The following is a 19,150-nucleotide window of genomic DNA, read 5'->3' as shown; positions in this document are numbered from 1 at the left end:
TCTTTCCTTTCCCTCTGACTGCAGATATTTGATTCGAGCGGCAGCCATGGATTTTCCGGAGCTCCCCTACCTCAGAGCTCCAGTCAGTCCAGTGAGGTAAGCTTGGCTGGAGATGGCAGCCGTCTCGGTTTCGGTTAATGATGCCAATGAGAAGGTAGGCTGGGGATGTTGGTTCAGGATTTTTGTAGGACTGTAATTGCAAACCTAATATTTAGACTAAAAAGAGTCTCACTGCATCGTGAAATTGTGACATGGCAGAACCACTCTTTTCAGTGACATGACTGAAGCCGTGAGCAGCTTTCATTCTACATCAACATTTCAGCAGGACACACTCCCTCGGGGTCAGTGAATCCAGATGTGGATGCTCCTCTTGGGACTCTCAGGGTCTTCCCAGTTAGGCCATGCTGCCCTGGGTGTGCGCCATCTGTGTTTGCAAGTGCCCCCAGCTGAGCTGGGAGGGGTGCTCCTGCAGTCTCCCTGGCTGAGCTGGGAGGGGTCCTCCTGCAGTCTGTGCTGAAGAGTGCTGGGTGTGCTTTGCCTCATCTCTGTGTCTGAGGAGCGCTGGGTGTGCGTTGCCGCATCTCTGCGTCTTTTTCACACTTCCGTTTTCCCTCTGGCCGTGTTGCACTCGGCATCTCCCTTTACCTTCTCCCCTGCATTGTTGGCTCTTCCGTTTGTTCGCTAACATATCTCTAAGCGATGTTTGAGGATGCCAGTCTGTTTATCATAGGCTTTTACAGCTATGCCTGTGCAGAGGGAGGTAAGGTCAGAGTTCATGAAGGGGTAATTCAGTGCATTAGGAATGGTGGAGGGATGCTGGAGTGTCACAGATGCTTGTCAGGGGCTGAGGGAGGGCATGAAGGGCACTTTTGTGAAGCCGAATTATGGAGCACACAAAGCCCTTTCGCCATCCTCAGCTCCCTGGGCGGGTGGCCTGAGCCTTTCTGCACCATCCTTACCATTGAGCCTGCTCCTGGAGCAGCTGGCCCAGCCTTATTCCTAAAGGGATGGCTCAGCAGAAGGTAGAAAGCGCTCTGGCCAGCCCTGCTGCCCCTCGGCTGCTTGCCATCGCTGTGTGAAGCTGCGGCTCTACCCCAAGCCCCTGTTGCTGCAGGTGCTGCTTGGTGCTGTGTTTTCCCGGTCGGACCGACCGTGGGGAAGGGGCAAGGGAGCTAAGTGTAAACCTTCCTGCTTGTGTATCTTCCACCCCCATGGCCGACTTCTCGCAAGAGTACATTCCCCCCGCCCGTTTGTTTTTGAGCACATGTGGAACTCATCTAAAAATCCAGATGAGCCCACACCTGCTTCAACGGGACCTGGCTTGGCGTTTGCTCTTGTTATGCTGTTCTTTGCTGGTTCTTAGAGTGTACCGTCTTGTATTGCTGGTTGTCTTTTTAAAGGTAAAAACGTCTTCAAAAAGTGCTTTGGGAATGTATAGCATGGAAAAGCGTGCCTGCATCTCAGATTTTGTCCTTACCCAAATTTGTCTTTCATTTCCAGTTTCCATGAACCTTCGGAAGCCCCCTTCTTTTGTGTCATGTTTCCCAGGAAAGCCAGTATCCCAGCGTCTGGCTTTGTAAAATTTATGCCTCTCACCTGAATTACAGCACTAAGGATGTGGCACTTAGTCTATAGATTGTTTATACTCGATAAACCTCTTGAATGATAGAGAGCTGTTCTATCATTAACGTTATATCACACTTTCAAATTCATACTTTTAAGAAATTACTTCATCGAAGCACAATCTGTGAACAGAAGTCAGCCTTTGGAAAGAAATTTTTGCTAAAATAGCCACTGACAGTGAGAAGTAAACTAGAAGCGTGCTTAAAATGAGGCTCAGTTAGCCAGATGATCTCGTATTTGGTTGACACGCTATGAGTGCTGGGAGAGGTGGAAGTGCGTGTGTTTCGTTAGCTGGGATATCTGGAAGTCATCCCTGCGTGGGAGGCTGGACACGTTCCTTTCTTCTGTAGCGCTAGTTTAATGGTGCCTCTGTTACTATTGTGCCTCAGTTCTCGGACAACTGGGCCCAGACTGACTGTTAGAACTAAGGGAAAACCTGATGTTTTGTATTTCTGGGACTCAAAGTCAGCCTGCTACCTGATTAAATAATGAATAATACATTTCGCTATGGTTTTCCTCTGTTGGATCATTCTCGGCGAGTATGTATGAGGTGCACAAAGCTTCATTTTTGTGCAGTAGGCACAGGATGTGTGTCAGTCCATGTAGCACAGAGATGTCATTGTGAAGGAGAGGCCGTGAGCATTTTAAAATATTCCACTCTAATTGGTGCATCACATGGTGGTCCAAGCGTGAGCCGCCCTAATTTGAAATCTGTTAAGGTTGGACTAAAGCCAGTCTGACTTGGGCACTTTTTTGAAGTATGCTTTGGCTTGCCAAAAAATGAAAGCTTTTCATAACCTCCTGCTTGATGAGTAATAATGGGCTTCCTGGGGCGTTTGAAGGGAGGCGTTTGTTATGGAGATTGTGACAACAACCCCCCTAGCTGGGGCCCTGGATGGCAGCTATCTGGGAAGGCTCGGCCCAGAAATTGTGGCAGACCCCGAGCCTTGGCCCTCTCCCCTGGAAAACTGGCCTCAGACGTCCCAGCATTCTGTGGTGGGGAGTGAATGAGGTCTTATGGCCTCACCTGCGGGTGGGGAATGTTCTAACTGTTAGACAAGTGGAACCTATGAATGAAAACACTGTGTCTTGACCGGCCCGTTAGTGGTCTGTGTGAACTGATGATTTGTGTACATGACCCCACAGCCCAGACATATCCACACACTCGGACACACGCACAGACAACGAGCGAGCAGGTTAAGCCTGTGTTCCTTTCATCAGCTGACATGTGGGCAGTAGCCCAAGAAGGACATAAACATCTCTCTCCCGTGTGACACTGGCCTGTGAAGAAACGTGTGGTCCAGGTCTCCTTTTGTGTGTACTGCTAATCTCACTTGCTAATCAGTGTTTCCTTTACCAGGGCCTGCCTTGGTGTGGGCCCGCCCCTGACAGCCAGATTGTGATTTTGCTACTCGCTTCCCCTGCACCAGCCAAGTGGTAATTACAGGCCATTTGATCCCCAAGCATCTGCTGTGAGTTTTCAATTTTCTCTCCCAGTGAGTGGCATACCAGGCTGCTGCGATTTGACGTGTAATTTCAGGACCATGATAATGATAATAATAATAATATAATAATAAATGCCCAAGTTGTCCTAGAGGGGGAACTAAAGGAGGTATATGTTGATCAGTCTGACTACTCTGCATTTCTGGTGTACCCATTTTCTCGGGGGACTGTACAGGGGGCGTATCCGCTGGACTGCACGGGTGAACCAGTGCTTAAGCAGGGCCGGGCTCCCATATAGTACCCCGTGGTGGCCATCGCTGAGTGGCGGGGCTTAAGCCAGTTACAGTTTCATGGCACCATCCAGGCTGTAGAATCTGTGACTTGGGAATGCCACTGCCCACATTAAGCTTTGCAGGGACACTGGATGGCCAGTCTTCACAAGCTGGGATGTGCCCCAGCTTCTCTTGGAGTTAGTGTGTTAGTACTGTCCCACCTGCATTTCCCAGGAACTAATACCTTGACTTGCACATTTGGAAACTGTTTTTGTTTTTTGTTTTTTTCTGTTGTGTGTGTGGGAGGAGGGGAGCTGGGGGTTGAGCAGGAGGGTATGCAGCAGTGGACAAAGGTAGCCAATTGTTGAATTCCAGGTGAGTATTATAAAGAGTCACTTAGCATAGTCTCCACAAGGGTGAGCAGGAAGACCTGTCTGGATGGCTCGTGTGTGTGTGTGTGTGTGTGTGTGTGTGTGTGTGTACGTACACTCATGGGGCTTATTGTCAAGGTCTTCGGTTCCTTTTATGAGTAGGTCGTAGGATGGTGTTTTCTCAGGGCTATTGAAACCAAACCCAGTGTGCTGTCAGCTTGACAGAGAGTGTGGTGCGGGAATCCGCACAGCTTGCTCTCCAGGAAGGCAAAGCTTGCAGCAGCTGGGGACCTCTAGCGTCAAGAAGCTTTGCTATTTCTAGTTGCGATGAATTAGTTAATCAGTCAATTCTACAGTGTTTTATTTTTTTTTAACCCCCACAAATGTGCTTACTTATGTGAAAGGTGGAGCAATACAGACAGGGAAAGCGAGATCTGTCATTTGCTGGTTTATTCTCCAAATGCCCTCAGCAGCTAGGACTGTGCCAGACTGTAGCCAGGTACCTGGAATTCACTCTGGATCGCCTACAGGGAGAGCAGGCATCCCAAGTGTTTGAGCCATCATTTGCTGTGCTCCAAGGTGTGCATTAGTAGGAAACTGGAGTGAAGAGTGCAACCAGGACTCATGACCCTACACCCTAATATGGGATGTGGGTATTCCAAGAGGTGGTTTACCCGCTGGGCTGAATGCCTGTGCCCAGTTCTGCTCTTTGAATAACTAGGTTTTGCCTTTCTGGAATTACCTGCATTTTTAGCATGGACGTGTGTGTGAATGTGTGTATGCCTTGCAGAAGAAAATGATACTAAATAGTCATTGAAGAATCTTGAGAGGGTCTGGATCTTCGATGGCCTTGGCCAGCATTTTCCTTTTGTCATAAATTAGATCTTCAGAGGACAGCGGAGATTCAGGAAGTGATTTCTCAGAGCACTTGTAGACACAGAAGCTTTGTTTAATTGAATGTAATGGGAACATTTTGTCTGCGCTTCCACCCATCCCACCATTGAACCCGCACACCTTTCTCTTATTCAGTTTGTAACTTCTCTTCTGGAAACACCAGGGGATGTTAAGATCCTGCCTTTGTCTGCATGTATCAGGACCAGCGACTGAAGATGGACTGATTCCCTTAGTGCCCGTGCATGCCCGGGAATTGCTAGTTGTAGCTGATGCAGCCCCGGTCTTGGGTGTGTGCTTGGGGCACCCTATCTTTGTTAAGGTCCAAAGGAAACAGAATGAGATACTCCACGCCTCTGTTTCTGCTCACTACCCAGGGCCTGCAGAAGGGACCTAAAAATGGCTGTGATATGGGGAATGTTTTACTGAGCTATGCTAGCGATTTTGAAGAGCAGATCAATGGAACTGAGTGGGATTGGGGGTGGGCAGCAGAAACCAGAGACTTCCTGGGTGTGTGTGTTTGGAGGGGGGAGGAGATGCTGGGGAGGTAGTATTTGAAGGTTACACTTGTATGGGTTTCAGCATGGAGGCTGTGAGGGAGATAAAGGCAGGGGAAATAGAAGGGGAACAGGCGGGAACCAGTCATTTGTAGGGACTGTCAGGCAAGCTGCTCAGTTCTGCTAGAGTGGGGATATGTGCAGTAGACTAACAGGGATGAATTGGGAGCTTACGGTCACAGCTCTTTCCTAGGGGGTTAATTCTCAGATTGGTATTTCTGTGCTGTGTCCTGGTGGTGAGTACAAGCCAGATGTCCAGGGCTGCAATTCCTACAATACCACAGTCACTAGTTAATGTGAGCTAGGATAACTTTCTAGAATTCTTTTCAGCTTGCTTTTACTTAACCTTTTTTAGCAAGGAGGGTGACAGTGGTGAGTGACACCTGGCAAGCACATGTCAAGTTTACTGCGTTTGGCTGTGGGTGATGCAGTCTCGGAGTGGACAGCAGGGACCGGGCCAGGACAGCCATTGCACCTGTGTCTGTGTGGCTCCCCTGCTCCCCTCTCCCGCCCCCAGCTGCCCATCCTCTGGCTGCTCTCCATTGGCTCCCCAGCCCGGAAGGCGACAGATTTCCTCTTTGTTTTCTTACTCCACAGTGACCTCTACTGGAGATTTAGTTTGACTTACAACAATTGCAGTGTACTTGAGAGGTGGGGCCTGACTTTGCTTAAGGCAGTGCCTTCTTGGTGATGCAACACTTGGTTGAAATCCACAGCCAGGTGCAAAGAAGTCCAGGGAGGAAAGGTGGCCGAGGAGCACGCGCGCCTGGGCGTGCGGCTGGCTCCTTTGGCTCTGCTTCTGCTCGCCTGGCTCCTCTTTCTCTTTCCCTTTTTGTGCTGGCGCACATTCTGACTGCGATCATCCTTCCAGGGAAATGTGCTGTAAGTGACAGATCCAGAAATGTCACTCCGAAGAGATGACACAGAGAGCTCGATGCCCCCAGCCCCCTGCTTTACGTAAACCTGATTGAATTTAGTCACTGCCTCTGTTCCAGTTTTGTGTTCCTGTAGAGAAGGACCTTTTATGTTCTTAAAAAATGCATGCAATGCAAAGTCAAGTTCCCCAGTTAGGATGACTTTGAAGTATGAGGAGTGAAATATCATTTGATAGTATTGACTCTGTGGTACATTTTTTTTTTTTTTTGGTGTGTAAGGTGTCTCTGTATGTATGACTTCCCTTGTTCACAAAGCTCCTATGAAATGATTAACCTAATTAGCTATGTTATCACAATGCCCTCTCTTACAGAAGAACAGCTGAGGCTCAGCAGGGTCAGGGTCTTGTGCTCGGCCGTTCTGCTTGCTTGGTGGTAGCATCTGTGATGTTTGGTTTCGAATCCCATAATCTTTGATTTACTACCATGCGAGTGTGAGAGCTTCTCTCAAGAGCAGTATGTCCCAGCTGCTTTTAAGATGTAAGATTTTGTTGAACATTGTAGAGTACCTGAGTTAGTTTGCTGTGAGGGTGACAGAAAGTAAACTACTTTGAGAAAAACCTCCAGAAAGTGATGTTTAGAATTGACTTTCTAACATTGATTTGCTTGGAACAGTTGAGAGAGACTTTACCCCAGATCTAGAGGTTAATGTAAAAACACAGAGCTACAAGTAGAAATGATGGAGGAGAACTGTGCTTGGGGTGAGTTTAGTGCAAGCCACGATTGGGGCGTGGCCATGAGTGCAGTGTGTTTGGTATTCAGTGGGTAACTGGAAAGGCATGGGACTGCCATGTAGATTTCAGGTGCCCTTCTCAAGCACAGTTGCAGAACAGCGAGGCTGGGTACCCCGCTGCCCTTCCATGGAGTGCTGTGCTCTCCCTTGGTGACAGATGGGATGTGCATAGGTCCCTGGGCAGGGGTCAGCTGTCTTCCATCTGACTCTTTGGGTTTGTAAAGGGAGGGAGGAAACACTGGATTTATCTGCCCCAGAGGCTTATGGGAAGCCAGTGATGTGAGGAGTACAAATGAAGGGCCCTTTTTCAGTCAGCCCGTTCCTTTGGTTATCAAATCCTTCTACATTTTCATTTGCTATTGCAATGCTGGTGGATGAACCTCTGCACCTGTGTGGTTCATCAGTAGATGGTGCTCCCCGGGACAGCATGCGGGAGAGCCAGGCTTTTGTTCACTTTCCGGATAATCAAGGAGTCACGGTAATGATCAAGCCAGAACACAGAGTAGAAGATATTTTGACTCTGGCATGAAAGGTAATGGGATTGGGGACGAACTCTGCTTTTGGATGGCAAGAGGCACTGATGTTAGTACGACAGCTTAGTGGCTAAAGTCCTCACCTTGCATGCCCCAGGATCCCATGTCGGCACTGTTCCTTATCCCGGTAATCCCACTTCCCATCGAGCTCCCTGCTTATGACCTGGGAAAGCAGTCAAGGACGGCCAAAGCCTTGGAATCCTGCACCCATGTGGGTGACCCAGAAGAAGCTCCTGGCTCCTGGCTTTGAATTGGCTAAGCTCCGGCTGTTGTGACCGCTTGGGGAGCGAACCACTGGACGGAAGATCTTCTTCTCTTTCCTCCTCTCTGTATATCTGACTTTGCAATGAAAATAAATAAAATTAGGGGAAAAAATATCTCACTTCCTAGACGAGGAAATGTATTAGTGACCCTATATTTACCTTCTGCCACTGGATTTCTTTGGGAGAATGAGTTGTTAGATCATGACGTCATGCCCTCATGAAAAACTTGAACTTTTCTGAATTTCTGTATGTACCTTTAAGTCTGGAATAATTACGTGATCTGCTGCTGGTGCTCTGTCAGCGGATGGCATTAAAGCTGAAGTCGTTTGATTCCATCCTAAAGAGCTTTCCCATGCGTGCCTAGACTAGGCAGTAGGTTGATCCCATCTGCAGGTGCTTCCATGTTACAAAAAAACACTGCATTAGTTTTAAAATTATTTCACACCAAAGAAAACTCATCTTTTTTTTTTTTTTAAAAAAAGGATTCATTTTCTTTATTTGAAAGCGAAAGTTACAGAGAAAGGGGGAGAGTCAGAGAAAGAGAGATCTTTCATCTGTTGGTTAACGCCCAAGTTGGCCACAGTAGCCAGGGCTGGACCAGACTGAAACCAGGAGCCAGGAGCCTCGTCTGGATCTCCCCTGTGGGCACACGGGCCCAAGGACTTGGATTCTCTTTTGCTTCTTTCCCCACACCATTAGCAAGGAACTGGGTCAGAAGTGGGACAGACAGGACTCAACCCCACGCCTGGATGGAATACCTGTATTGCAGGCAGCAGCTTTGTCTGCTGTGTCCCTGAACTCACCTTTTAAGCCGGTGTTCTCTGAACTCTGCAGTCCTCTTGTGGTCATCCGTTACACTGAATATGTAATTGCAGTTTCATAATCTAGCGAGATGGCAGAGATGCAATGTCTTCAGCAATGTCAGAGCAGAAGTTTCTAGACCACCAGGTGGCATCAGAGAAGTTTCCAGAGAAAAATGCAATCAAATTTGGGAAAGGTGAAAAAACGATGGTCCCTCTTCCCGCGCAGCCCTGGTGGCTGTGGGTACTGACTGTGTTTGTTCTGTCACTTGTGCCGCAGCGTCAGGGTGCTGTACACGCAGCGTGGTCCTGCATTGCCTTTTGCTCCAGGATGTGAGGTGTTCCTTCAGAAGAGAACAATGTTACTTTCCATCGATAATGTCAGTTTAAAAATAGATAGGACTCCTAAGTAATAACAAGCTTATGTCAGAGAGGGAGGAGGAGGAGGCAGGGGAGCAGATTTTACCTTTTGTGAAGTTTGTGGATTAACAAATTGCTAATTGTGAAGTGTGAGGAATCGGAGATTTCTCTTGGGAAGCGGCTCTAAGTTTGGTACAACCGATTGATAAAGGATTGCATGTGCTGAGATGATAAGACGATTGGACTCCCAGGGATACTCCATTGTAATCACATCTTGCCTTTATGGATGAAGCACCGTTTAAAGAAAACCTTCGAAACAATTGCCTGGGTTTTCTTTTCTGCTCATTTAAGTCTGAGATCTAAGGTTGAAATGGTGGATTACACGCAGGCCTCTTTGGGAACGTCGACTTTGACTTATAACGAACCTGTTGGACAATGAACAATTTCCAGAGAGCACTGACAAATCTGAATGCACTGTTTTGTTTTGTTTTGTTTTGTTTTCTAGCTGAGGCACTTGGAGCCCAGCCACTATGGCCTTCAGCTTCGAAAATCAGTAGATGAAAACATTGAGTGCTGTATTCCTGCACCAGATGAATATATGCAAAAACAGGTATGTTTGCGTTTGTTTACGAAAGGGAAGCATGGGCTCCGGCACAATAGTGTAGTGGTTAAGGTCCTCGCCTTGCACACCCGGGATCCCATATAGGTGCCAGTTCTAATCCCAGCAGCCCTGCTTCCAATCCAGCTCCCTGCTTGTGGCCTGGGAAAGCAGTCAAGGATGGCCCAAAGCCTTGGGACCCTGCACCCGTGTGGGAGATCCGGAGGAAGCTCCTGGCTCCTGGCTTCAGATTGGCTCAGCTCCAGCCGTTGCGGCTGCCTGGGGAGTAAATCATTGGACGGAAGATCTTCCTCTCTGTCTCTTCTCCTCTCTGTATATCTGCCTTTCTAATAAAAATAAATAAATCTTAAAAAAAGAAAGGGAAGCATGAGCCATATCTGTGGCTTTTGGAGTTTGGAAAATGTAAGTTTAGGAGAAAACTGTTAAATTTGGCATCTCATTAGGAGGCATGTTCATGTTAAAAATATCACATTTAAGGAAACAACCATTTTCTTATGAAAAATGATGTGCGTGACCTCCAGATCCGTCCTAAGGAAGGCCCCTGATTTTGGCATGCTTGCCTTTTCCAGGTTTATGATGAAATAGAAGTCTTTCCTCTGAACGTTTATGATGTGCGGCTCACAAAGACTGGGAGTGTGTCTGACTTCGGTAAGTGTTGGGGGACCCCGGTCAGAAGGCCTGCTGTGCGTCCTGGCCCAGCTTGCCCCTGTGTCTCGGGCCTCGCTGTTTCTCTTTATATTCACATTTTTCCAGAATATGCTTGGAAGACAGACATCTCTGAATGTCTTTTCTCTTCCTTTGTTTCTATTTATTTATGTTAGCAGGCTAAGACAGTGTTTTGGGAACCAGTGCTGCAGTAGTGACTGGCGGTAGAGGTGCTGGAAGGGGTGGTCCCGGCCCGACAGGGCGCAGCTCCGCAGCTGGGTGACAGCTCCTTGCTTCTCCAGCTGCTTCGCTGCACCCTTGCTTGATGCACCTGCACTGCCGGCCGGTCCCCTTCTCCTCCTCTTCACAGCATTATTCCTTCTTATCCATCGAGGACTAACTCAAAGTCTGACTTTCCATATATTTTTGTGATTGCTTTATCTTCACTTGCCTCTTTATTTCCTGAGTTTATTAAGGCTCAGCACTTCTGAAATCCCTTTATAGCATTTATCTGAAGGGCAGAGTAACAGAGAAAGAGAAGATGAGGGAGGGAAAGAGAGAGAGAGAGAAAGAGAGACAGACGCACTGAGGCTGACTTCCCATCTGCTGGCTCACTCCGCAAGTGGCCTCAAGACCAGGGTCTGGGCCAGGCCAAACCAGGTGCCTGAGCTTTTTCTGGGTCTTCCACATTGGTGCAGGAAGTGCACCTGGGCTGCCCTCCACTGCTTTCCCAGGCACGCTAGCAGGATGGGAAGTGGCACAGCTGTGACTCACACTGTCACCTGTATGAGATGCTGTCGCTGCAGGTGGCAACTTCACCCACTGTGCTGCGGCACCATCCTCTGCAGCATTTGATTCTTGCGTTTTGGTTGTAAACTCGCTGTAAGCGTTTTGTAGTTTATGTTATCTTTTGTCTTTTACTGTAGGAATTCAGTAATCAGATAGTATCTATGTAGACAGAGTTATTTTCTTAACCTTGTTACTATATTAACAGAATAGTGATTCATTCTTAAAATGACCCGTCATAATATGCTAAGGTTTGTGACGTGTTAAAGCTATATAAAGCGTTCTTCCTTCCGATTTGTTCTGTTTCCTTATTTACACGAGCGTTTGGCTTCGATGTGTTGGATTTGGTTCTGATATGCTTCTGCTGTTCTCAGTCCTCTCTGTGTGTCCTCTCTGTATTGGAATGACTGAACAAAGATACTTATAAAGATGCCTTTAAAAAAAAATATGTTCATGGGCCCGGTGTTGTGGCTTGAAAGGCTAATCCTCCTCCCACTAGTGCTGGCATTCCATACTGGCACCAATGTGTGCCCTTGTTGTTCTACTTCCCATCCAGCTCCCTACTTGTGGCCTGGGATAGCAGTCAAAGACGGCCCAAAATCTTGGGACCCTACACCTGTATAGGAGACCCGGAAGAGGCTCTGGGCTCCTGGCTTTGGATTGGCACAGCTCCGGCCATTGTGGCTGCTTGGGGATTGCAACAGTGAAGGGAAGATCTTCCTCTCTGTCTCTCCTCCTCTCTGTATATCTGACTTTGCAATAAAAATAAATAAATCTTTAAAAAAATTTTGAAGGGGGGTTGTGGTAAAATATGTGTAACACACCTGACCACTTTGAAGTCACAGCTGTGTGGCATTGTGTGCCTGTCAGCACCATCCCACCAGGGTCTCTGTTTCATGTTGCACAACTGGAACTCTATACCCATTAAACTTGAACTCTCCAGGCCCAGTGCGGTAGCCACATGCACCAGGATCCCATATGGGTGCCAGATCGTGTCCCAGCAGCTCCACTTCACATCCAGCTCCCTGTCTGTGGCCTGGACAAGCAGTCAAGGACGGCCCAGAGCCTTGGGACTCTGCACCCACATGGGAAACCTGGAAGAAGCTCCTGGCTCCTGGCCTCGGATCAGCTCAGTTCTGGCTGTTGCGGCCACTTGGGGAGTAAACCACCGGACTGTCCTGTCTGAAAATCTGTCTTTCCAGCAAAAAAAATCTTTAAAAAATGTTTGAGTTCCCCATGTTCGTTTTTTTGTAAGATTTTGTTTATTTTGAACAATTACAAAGTGGAAGACGGCAAGAGATATTCCATCTGTAGGTTTGCTCACAAATGGCCACAATGACCGTGGATGGGCCAGGCTGTAAGCAGGAGCTAAAAGCTTCCCTCAGGTCTCCCTCAGAGGTGCAGGGGCCCAAGCACCTGGGCCATCTCCTGCTTTCCCAGAAAGTGTAGCAGGGAGATGGAGCGGAAGTAGGACAGCAAGGATTGGAATCAGTGTCTGTATGGTATGCCAACATTGCAAGTGGAATCTTCAAGCCCGTCCCTCTCCCCCACGCCCGTGCAGCTCCCAGCAAGCACGCTTCTGCTCTCTGTGAATTTGACTGCTCTAGGTACTTTGTGTAAACAGGATCATACATAATATGTGTGGTTGTGATTGCCTTGTTTTACTTAGCACAGTGTTCTCCGAGCTCACCCATGCCGTCACATCACTGCATGAATAAACCACACTGTGGGTTCGCCTGTGGATGGCGGTGGGGTTGTTTGCACCTCGGGGCTGTTTTGAGTAATGCTGCCATCAGCACGGGGCGTGTGTTGTCGGCTTTTGACTCAGGTCGTGTGCTCATCTTTCCTAAGCCTCCGCAGCGGACACGTTCCTTTTTTCTGGTGCCTGTGCTAGATAATCGTACTTTCAAAGGAGTGGTTGACTTTCTCAACATAGCACTTTGAGGAGGATTGCTGTTCAAGGAATCCCCGTGGGTTGGGTGGTGGGTTGGGTGGGGTGCGTGGTGAAGGTGGACTCAGTTCGCTTGGGTTTCTCCCACCAGGGTTTGCAGTTACGGCGCAGGTGGACGAGCGGCAGCACATCAGCCGGATATTTGTGAGCGACGTCCTCCCCAACGGCTTGGCTTACGGGGAAGGTGCGTGGGACCTAGCGTCTTGGCTCTGTCTTAGCTTGAAGCTAGGGGAGGCAGTCTGACTGATGAAATGCTCTTCCAATTTTGTCAGAATCTCAGAGGAAATGAAGATGCATTTGTGGCAGGTGGGGATGCGTATGTATTTTAAAAGAGAGAGAGCTTGTCCAGGCACCAGGAGAATAAACCCATGTTGGTCTGGACAGGGGGAGGAAGCAAGAGACTGGTAGAGACTCATACACACAAAGCAAGTGGTGTTGCCCACTGTGTTTGCCAGCAGAGTGCCCAACGAGTGAGTTATGAGTGATAGAACAGCTCCTGTGTGTGCATGGCTACTTGGGCAGCTCCTTTCACCCGGTCACATCTTCCTGTCTCATTGCTTCCTCTTCGTGCTTCCTTGTTCTCAGGGCTGAGAAAGGGCAATGAAATCGTGGCCCTGAATGGGGAAGCCGTGTGTGACCTGCACCTGAAACAGATGGAGGCCCTGTTCGCCGAGAAGAGCGTTGGGCTCACACTCGTTGCCCGGCCTCCCAACGTGAGAGCCACGCTGGGCACCTCCTGGTCGGACAGTGACCTGTTCTCCAGGGACCAGGAAGGGCTCTCGCCCCCTCCCAACCAGTCCCAGCTTTTGGAGGAATTCCTGGACAACATGAAAAAGAATACAACCAATGGTAAGACTTTGTCCCTGCTTCCTATTTGGCTGCCGCCATCCACGGCCAATGTTGGTAGGCTGCTATTTTGGTTGCAAACTTGGATTATTTAAGCCATTCAGACACTGTTTCTTCATGTGTTAGGAGATGAACGCAGACGCCAGCTGGAGTAAATTTTATCAAAACTCCATGCATTTTACTCATTATGGCACTTTTCATGAAAATGGAAAATAATTATTTTTGCACCAAGTAACACTCTTTAAATGACACCCTTAAGAATCACCCACAGCATTTAATCTTGTAATTACCCTGTGACTGAAGGCGGCTGAAACCTGTGTACATGCCAGCATTGGAGGTTTGTTATTTGTTTGAATCCAAGGCAAAACCAGTTTCTGGTGTTCTGGTGGGTTTGAGAATGGCTGGTGCAGTTCGGTTTTTGTTTTACCTCTCATGTTATGTATGACCATCTCAATAAGCAGCCAGGTAGTGTAGGTTATGAATTTTAAAATTTTGTGAGAGCCTAATAATTTATTTAAAATGCCCCATTGTATTTTTCCTTAAGGTAAAATTCCTGCATGCAGAAATCATTGGCGGATTGGGGTACCTGAGCTTGTTCATGCATATTTCATAGGCTGCAGTGAGGTGGATGGGAGGCCCCAGCTAGCACTGAATAGCCACCATTTCCTTCTCGACACCCCGAGGATGATGGTCCAGCTCTGTAGGAGACCAAGCCAAGCAGTTTTATCCTGGGAGTGTGCAAAGTAGTTTTTCTATTTAATTACCATCATAATGGGTTTCCAGTGGAAATCTCTGCATGGGTACCAAAAAGGAATGAAAACACAAAAGAGAAGTCTGCTAGGATGGATTTAATTACAAAACAAATTTATTAGGTCATTTTGGGGATTATAAAGTTAGCCAGTTAAATTTGTGATTCAATAAGGTATCCTGGGCTCTCTCCACCTCTCTGGGGGCCTTCTTCCAATTTAAAATACTATTAAATGCACTGGTGGCAGATACGAGTGCAACTCATACACTGAAGTTGCTGCTTGATTCTGTTAGGGCCATCCTTCATCGATGCTGGGCTGCTGTTAGAGGAGACGGTGCCTGTTCTCTTGGCTTCCTTACTCTGCAGGGCTCCTTCCTACCTGGGGTGCACCTGGATGAATTGCATCATCATGAGAAATCACTTCAGGATTTAGGGTACTTCTGGTACTCACAGGGATACATCCTTGTAAAAAATAGCAAAAGGGAAAAATGGCCCTTTTTTTAATAGTAAGGACCAGCGGGTGAGTTAAGCTTGTAACCCCGTCCTTTTTTGTTTTTGACAAGGAGGCAGGGTGATGAGATGGTCATGTTTGTGCTAGCCAGCCATTCTGGTCCTTACCCTTGATAAGATCAGGTGCCCGTGATCTGAACGCGGCCGCTTGCTGTTCTGATGTGTCCCCACATCTGCACGTCCCGAGAGCTGAGCTTACAGGCAATGGTGCCAGGTGTCCGCTGCTGGGCACCTGCCTAGGCTGTGGCTCCTGTGTGTGGACGGGGTTACTATCACTGAGGTACAAGCCCCTGGCCCTGTCCTGGCTCCCTGGCAAGACTGCTCTGTGAGGGTGGTGTTACCCTAGATGGCACCACCTGGATTAGTTAACCTGGGTTAGTTAACCTTTGTTGCTATCACAAAATACCTACAGGCAACCTACCTTTTTTTTTTTTTTTTTAAACAGAAGGTGTTTAATTTAGTTCACAGTTTTGCAGGCTCAGAGCTCAAGGTCAGACATGCGTCTGATGTTGCTGATGGGGTCACAGGGCTGGTTCCCTAAGGTAGAGGGTTCTGCCTTGGCCGTTGTCTCTGGAGGATGAGCTGGAGCCAAGCATGTGCCTTCCAAGCATGTTCAGAACATAGCCCTCCCTGCCCTGTTGCTGGGGCACACAGGCGTAGAGACCTCCCCGCATTCACCAGCATGGCCCTGGGAGCAGCACAGCAGGGGACATGGCGCGTGAAGGGTCTCCTGCTCCGTGGATGGCCACTTCATTGTTGCTTTCAAGGGTTTGAATTTCTGTTCTGGGAAGGGGAGGTGAGTGGAAAGATCATCTGTGAGGAATTCCCCAAAGAAAGCAATGTTATTTTAGTGCCCACAGGCCACTGTTGAGGGGATTGGGTGTCCCAGACCTGTTTATACTGGGATCCAAGCAATGCTGGTGTTTTTGGTACCTTATATATGAAAATCCCTTTTAAAATTTGCCATCTTTTTTGAAAATTTCCAATAGTTTCTGTGTGTGTGTGTGTGTGTGTGTGTGTGTGTGTGAAAGTCTTCCAAACAGTCTTTATGAAAGCACAGGAGCTGTTTGGCCTTCATGCACGCTCCATCCACAAACAGCACTGCATGCCGCCTTGCTGGGACTGGGTTAGGGCTCTATTCAACAGGAGGCAAAATAGAAAAGATCTGTGTGTGTGCTCTCGTTTAGACCATCCGTCCCAGCAGTGACTACCAGATGACGACCAAGGGACAGTGCCCCAGGCTCTTTATTTTGGCCCTCCACTTTCCTTAGAGTTGCAAGCTTCTAGAAGCCGCTTTATTGTAAAACTGTGCTTTGGAATGAAACACTCTTGGGAATGTACGTGTCCATTAGCTTTCCACCAGGGGAAAGAATGATCGCGCCAGCTCTGATGTGGGGACCCATGGATTTCCTGTTTAGGAGAGGCGGGGCGTTTTGGCTCCTAGCGCCGACGTAGGATGGCTGAGAGCCCTGAGCCTGGAGGATGCTCTGCTGTGGCTAGCACCCCAGATTGCCAGATGTAAAAATTTATTAGTACTCCTAAAAATAGGTGGTGTACTATATTTTAAAAAAAAGTTAGATGGGGAAGTACTTTGTTTTTGTTTTGAACCAGAACACAGAGTTTTTTTTTATTATTATTAAATTTATTCATTAATTACATTGTGTTGTAATTACATAGAATCTGGGATTCTCCCCCCCACCCTCCCCCCATGGTGGGTTCCTCCACCCCGCTGCATAACCATAGTTCAAGTTTAGTTGAAATTCCCTCCCTGCAAGAATTTGCCAAGCATAGAGTCCAACATCCCATAGTCCAGACAAGTCCCACTACTTATTGGGAAGACCCTCTCTGGTCTGAGGGCAGAGTCAGCAGAGTATCTTCCCGGTCAAATAAAAGCACTAATATACCATCTGCAACAATTAACATCATTATGGATTTGATTGACATGATATTGAGCAGTCAACATGTTAAAAATTAATGCGAGTTCTTAACCACTTTCTGTGACCCCCCTTCACAGTTCAATTTTAGTTTATATACTACAAATGACATAATATCCATAACATAACATGATATGCTTAACATCATATCATATTAAATTAAGGCAAACATGTGGTATCTAACCTTTTGGGATTGGTTCATTTCCCTTAGCATTATGGTTTCCAGTTTGGCCCATTTGGCCACAAAGAACTGCATTTTGTTTTTTTTAATAGCTGAGTAGTATTCCATGGAGTAGATGAACCATAGCTTTCTTATCCAATCCTCTGCTGATGGGCATTTTGGCTGTTTCCATGTTTTTGCAATTACTGATTGTGCTGCTATGAACATAGGAGTGCATGTTGGTTTCTCATAAAACAATTGTTCTGGATATATTCCTAGGAGTGCTATAGCTGGGTCATACGGTATGTCGATTTTGAGTTGTTTGAATATTCTCCATACTGATTTCCATAGAGGCTGTACCAGCCTGCAGCCCCACCAGCAGTGGAGTAGGGTTCCCTTTTTCCCCGCAACCTCGCCAGCAAGTGTTGTTGGTGTTTTTCATGTGGGCCAGTCTTACTGGTGTTAGGTGGTATCTCATTGATGTTTTAATTTGAATTTCTCTTGTTGCGAGGGAGCTTGAGCATTTTTTCATATGTTTATTTGCCATTTGGGTTTGTTCCTTTGTGAAATGTCTGCCCATTTCCCGTGCCCATTTCTTGAGTGGCTTGTTTATTTTGGTGTTTTGGCTGTTTTGTAATTCTCTGTATACTCTGGAGATTAGTCCTCTATCACCTATGTCGTGTGCGAAGATCTTCTCCCATTCTGTGGGTTGCTTTTTTACTTTGTTGATTGTTTCCTTTGCTGTGCAGAAGCTTCTTAGTTTGATGAGGTCCCATTTGTTTATTTTGGTCTCAATTTCTACTGCTTTTGGAGTCTTTTTTAGGAAGTGAGGGCCTACCCCTAAGTGTTGCAGTGTGTTTCCAACATTTTCTTCCAAAAGTTTGAAGGTTTCTGGATGTAGGTTTAGATCTTTTATCCATTTAGATTTGATCTTAGTGTATGGTGAGAGATGTGGATCTATCTTTTTGTTTCTACAGGCTATCAACCAGTTGTCCCAACAGCATTTATTGAAGAGACCTTCCCATTTGCCTGGATTGTCATTTGTCCTTTTATCAAAGATTATTTGACTGTACCTGTTTGGGTTCCCTTCTGGTGTTTCTATTCTGCTCCATTGATCTTCCTCTCTATCTTTGTGCCAGTACCAGGCTGTTTTGATAACCACTGCCCTATAGTATGTCCAGAGGTCCGGGACTGTGATTCCCCCTGCTAACTTCCTGTTCTTCAGGATGGTTCTAGCTATTCGTGTTTTTTTGTGTTTCCAGATGAACCTTTGGATCATTGTTTCCAGTTCCATGAAGAATGTTTTGGGCAATTTGATTGGAATTGCGTTGAATGTATATATTGCTTTTGGCAATATAGACATTTTAATGGTATTGATTTTACCTATCCAGGAGCATGGGATGTTACTCCATCTTTCTAGATCTTGTTCAATTTCTTTTTTCAGTAGTTCGTAGTTTTCCTCAAATAGGTCTCCTACATTTTTGGTTCGGTTTATTCCCAGATACTTCATGCTTTTTCCTGTTATTTTGAATGGTATCTTGCTGGTTAGATCTTTTTCCAACTTGGGGCTATTAGCATACACTATGGCTGTTGATTTTTGTTCATTAATTTTGTACCCTGCCACTCCACTGAACTCTCGTATAAGTTCTAGTAGTCTCTGCAGAACACAGAGTTTTAGCTGTGGAATTATCACTTTCTTACAACTGTGCTGAAGGTACTTTCAGTTTGGGGCAGGTGCCTTTTGCTAGCAGTGCGGGGAAGAACGGGCTGTGGGTACTCTTAAGAAATTGGGTTTTGTTTGGAGATTTAATTCCCTCTCTCTCCCACATTAGTGATTTATTTAACCAATAATATATTTTTATATCATTTTGTGTTGCTAAGAAACTATAGTTGGATGGGAAAAGTTATAATAATTCTAAATAAGATCACACTGTTTGAGAAAAACTAGTGCAGTGAATTAGAGGTCAGAGTTGGGATTCGCATTAATTTTTCTGCTTGTGAGCAGAACGAAGTCTATATCGGGAGCAAAGTATTCCAGGTGTAAGAGCAGAGGACGGTTTCTGCATGGCTCAGTGTGTGGATTCCACGGACGGCCCTGCTGATAGACCTAGGGCTGGGAGGAGGGGAGCTGTAAGGGCAAGGAGCAGACAACCTGGAAGCTGAGGTTACGGGA

The 19,150-nt window shown here is 46.9% G+C and overlaps 1 protein-coding gene across 5 annotated transcripts in view; it reads left to right on the top strand.

Annotated features, from left to right (window-relative positions):
* The window catches only part of TIAM2 (TIAM Rac1 associated GEF 2), a 217,975-nt gene that overhangs the window by 136,679 nt on the left and 62,146 nt on the right, over positions 1-19,150 (top strand). For 3 of the 5 annotated variants that reach the window (XM_058662345.1, XM_058662387.1, XM_058662428.1), the window contains exons 9-13: positions 25-96; positions 9,284-9,388; positions 9,967-10,045; positions 12,871-12,963; positions 13,365-13,628. In XM_058662345.1, coding sequence (XP_058518328.1) covers positions 25-96; positions 9,284-9,388; positions 9,967-10,045; positions 12,871-12,963; positions 13,365-13,628 — 613 coding nt within the window. The remainder of the gene's footprint in view (positions 1-24; positions 97-9,283; positions 9,389-9,966; positions 10,046-12,870; positions 12,964-13,364; positions 13,629-19,150) is intronic. The other 2 variants (XM_058662451.1, XM_058662480.1) reach the window with 2 other exon arrangements.

This window comes from Ochotona princeps, chromosome 1 (assembly GCF_030435755.1).
Source record: "Ochotona princeps isolate mOchPri1 chromosome 1, mOchPri1.hap1, whole genome shotgun sequence".
Taxonomy (NCBI): Eukaryota; Metazoa; Chordata; class Mammalia; order Lagomorpha; family Ochotonidae; genus Ochotona; species Ochotona princeps.
Note: the sequence above shows the minus strand (reverse complement) of the source record. Positions and strands in the feature narration are given on the sequence as shown.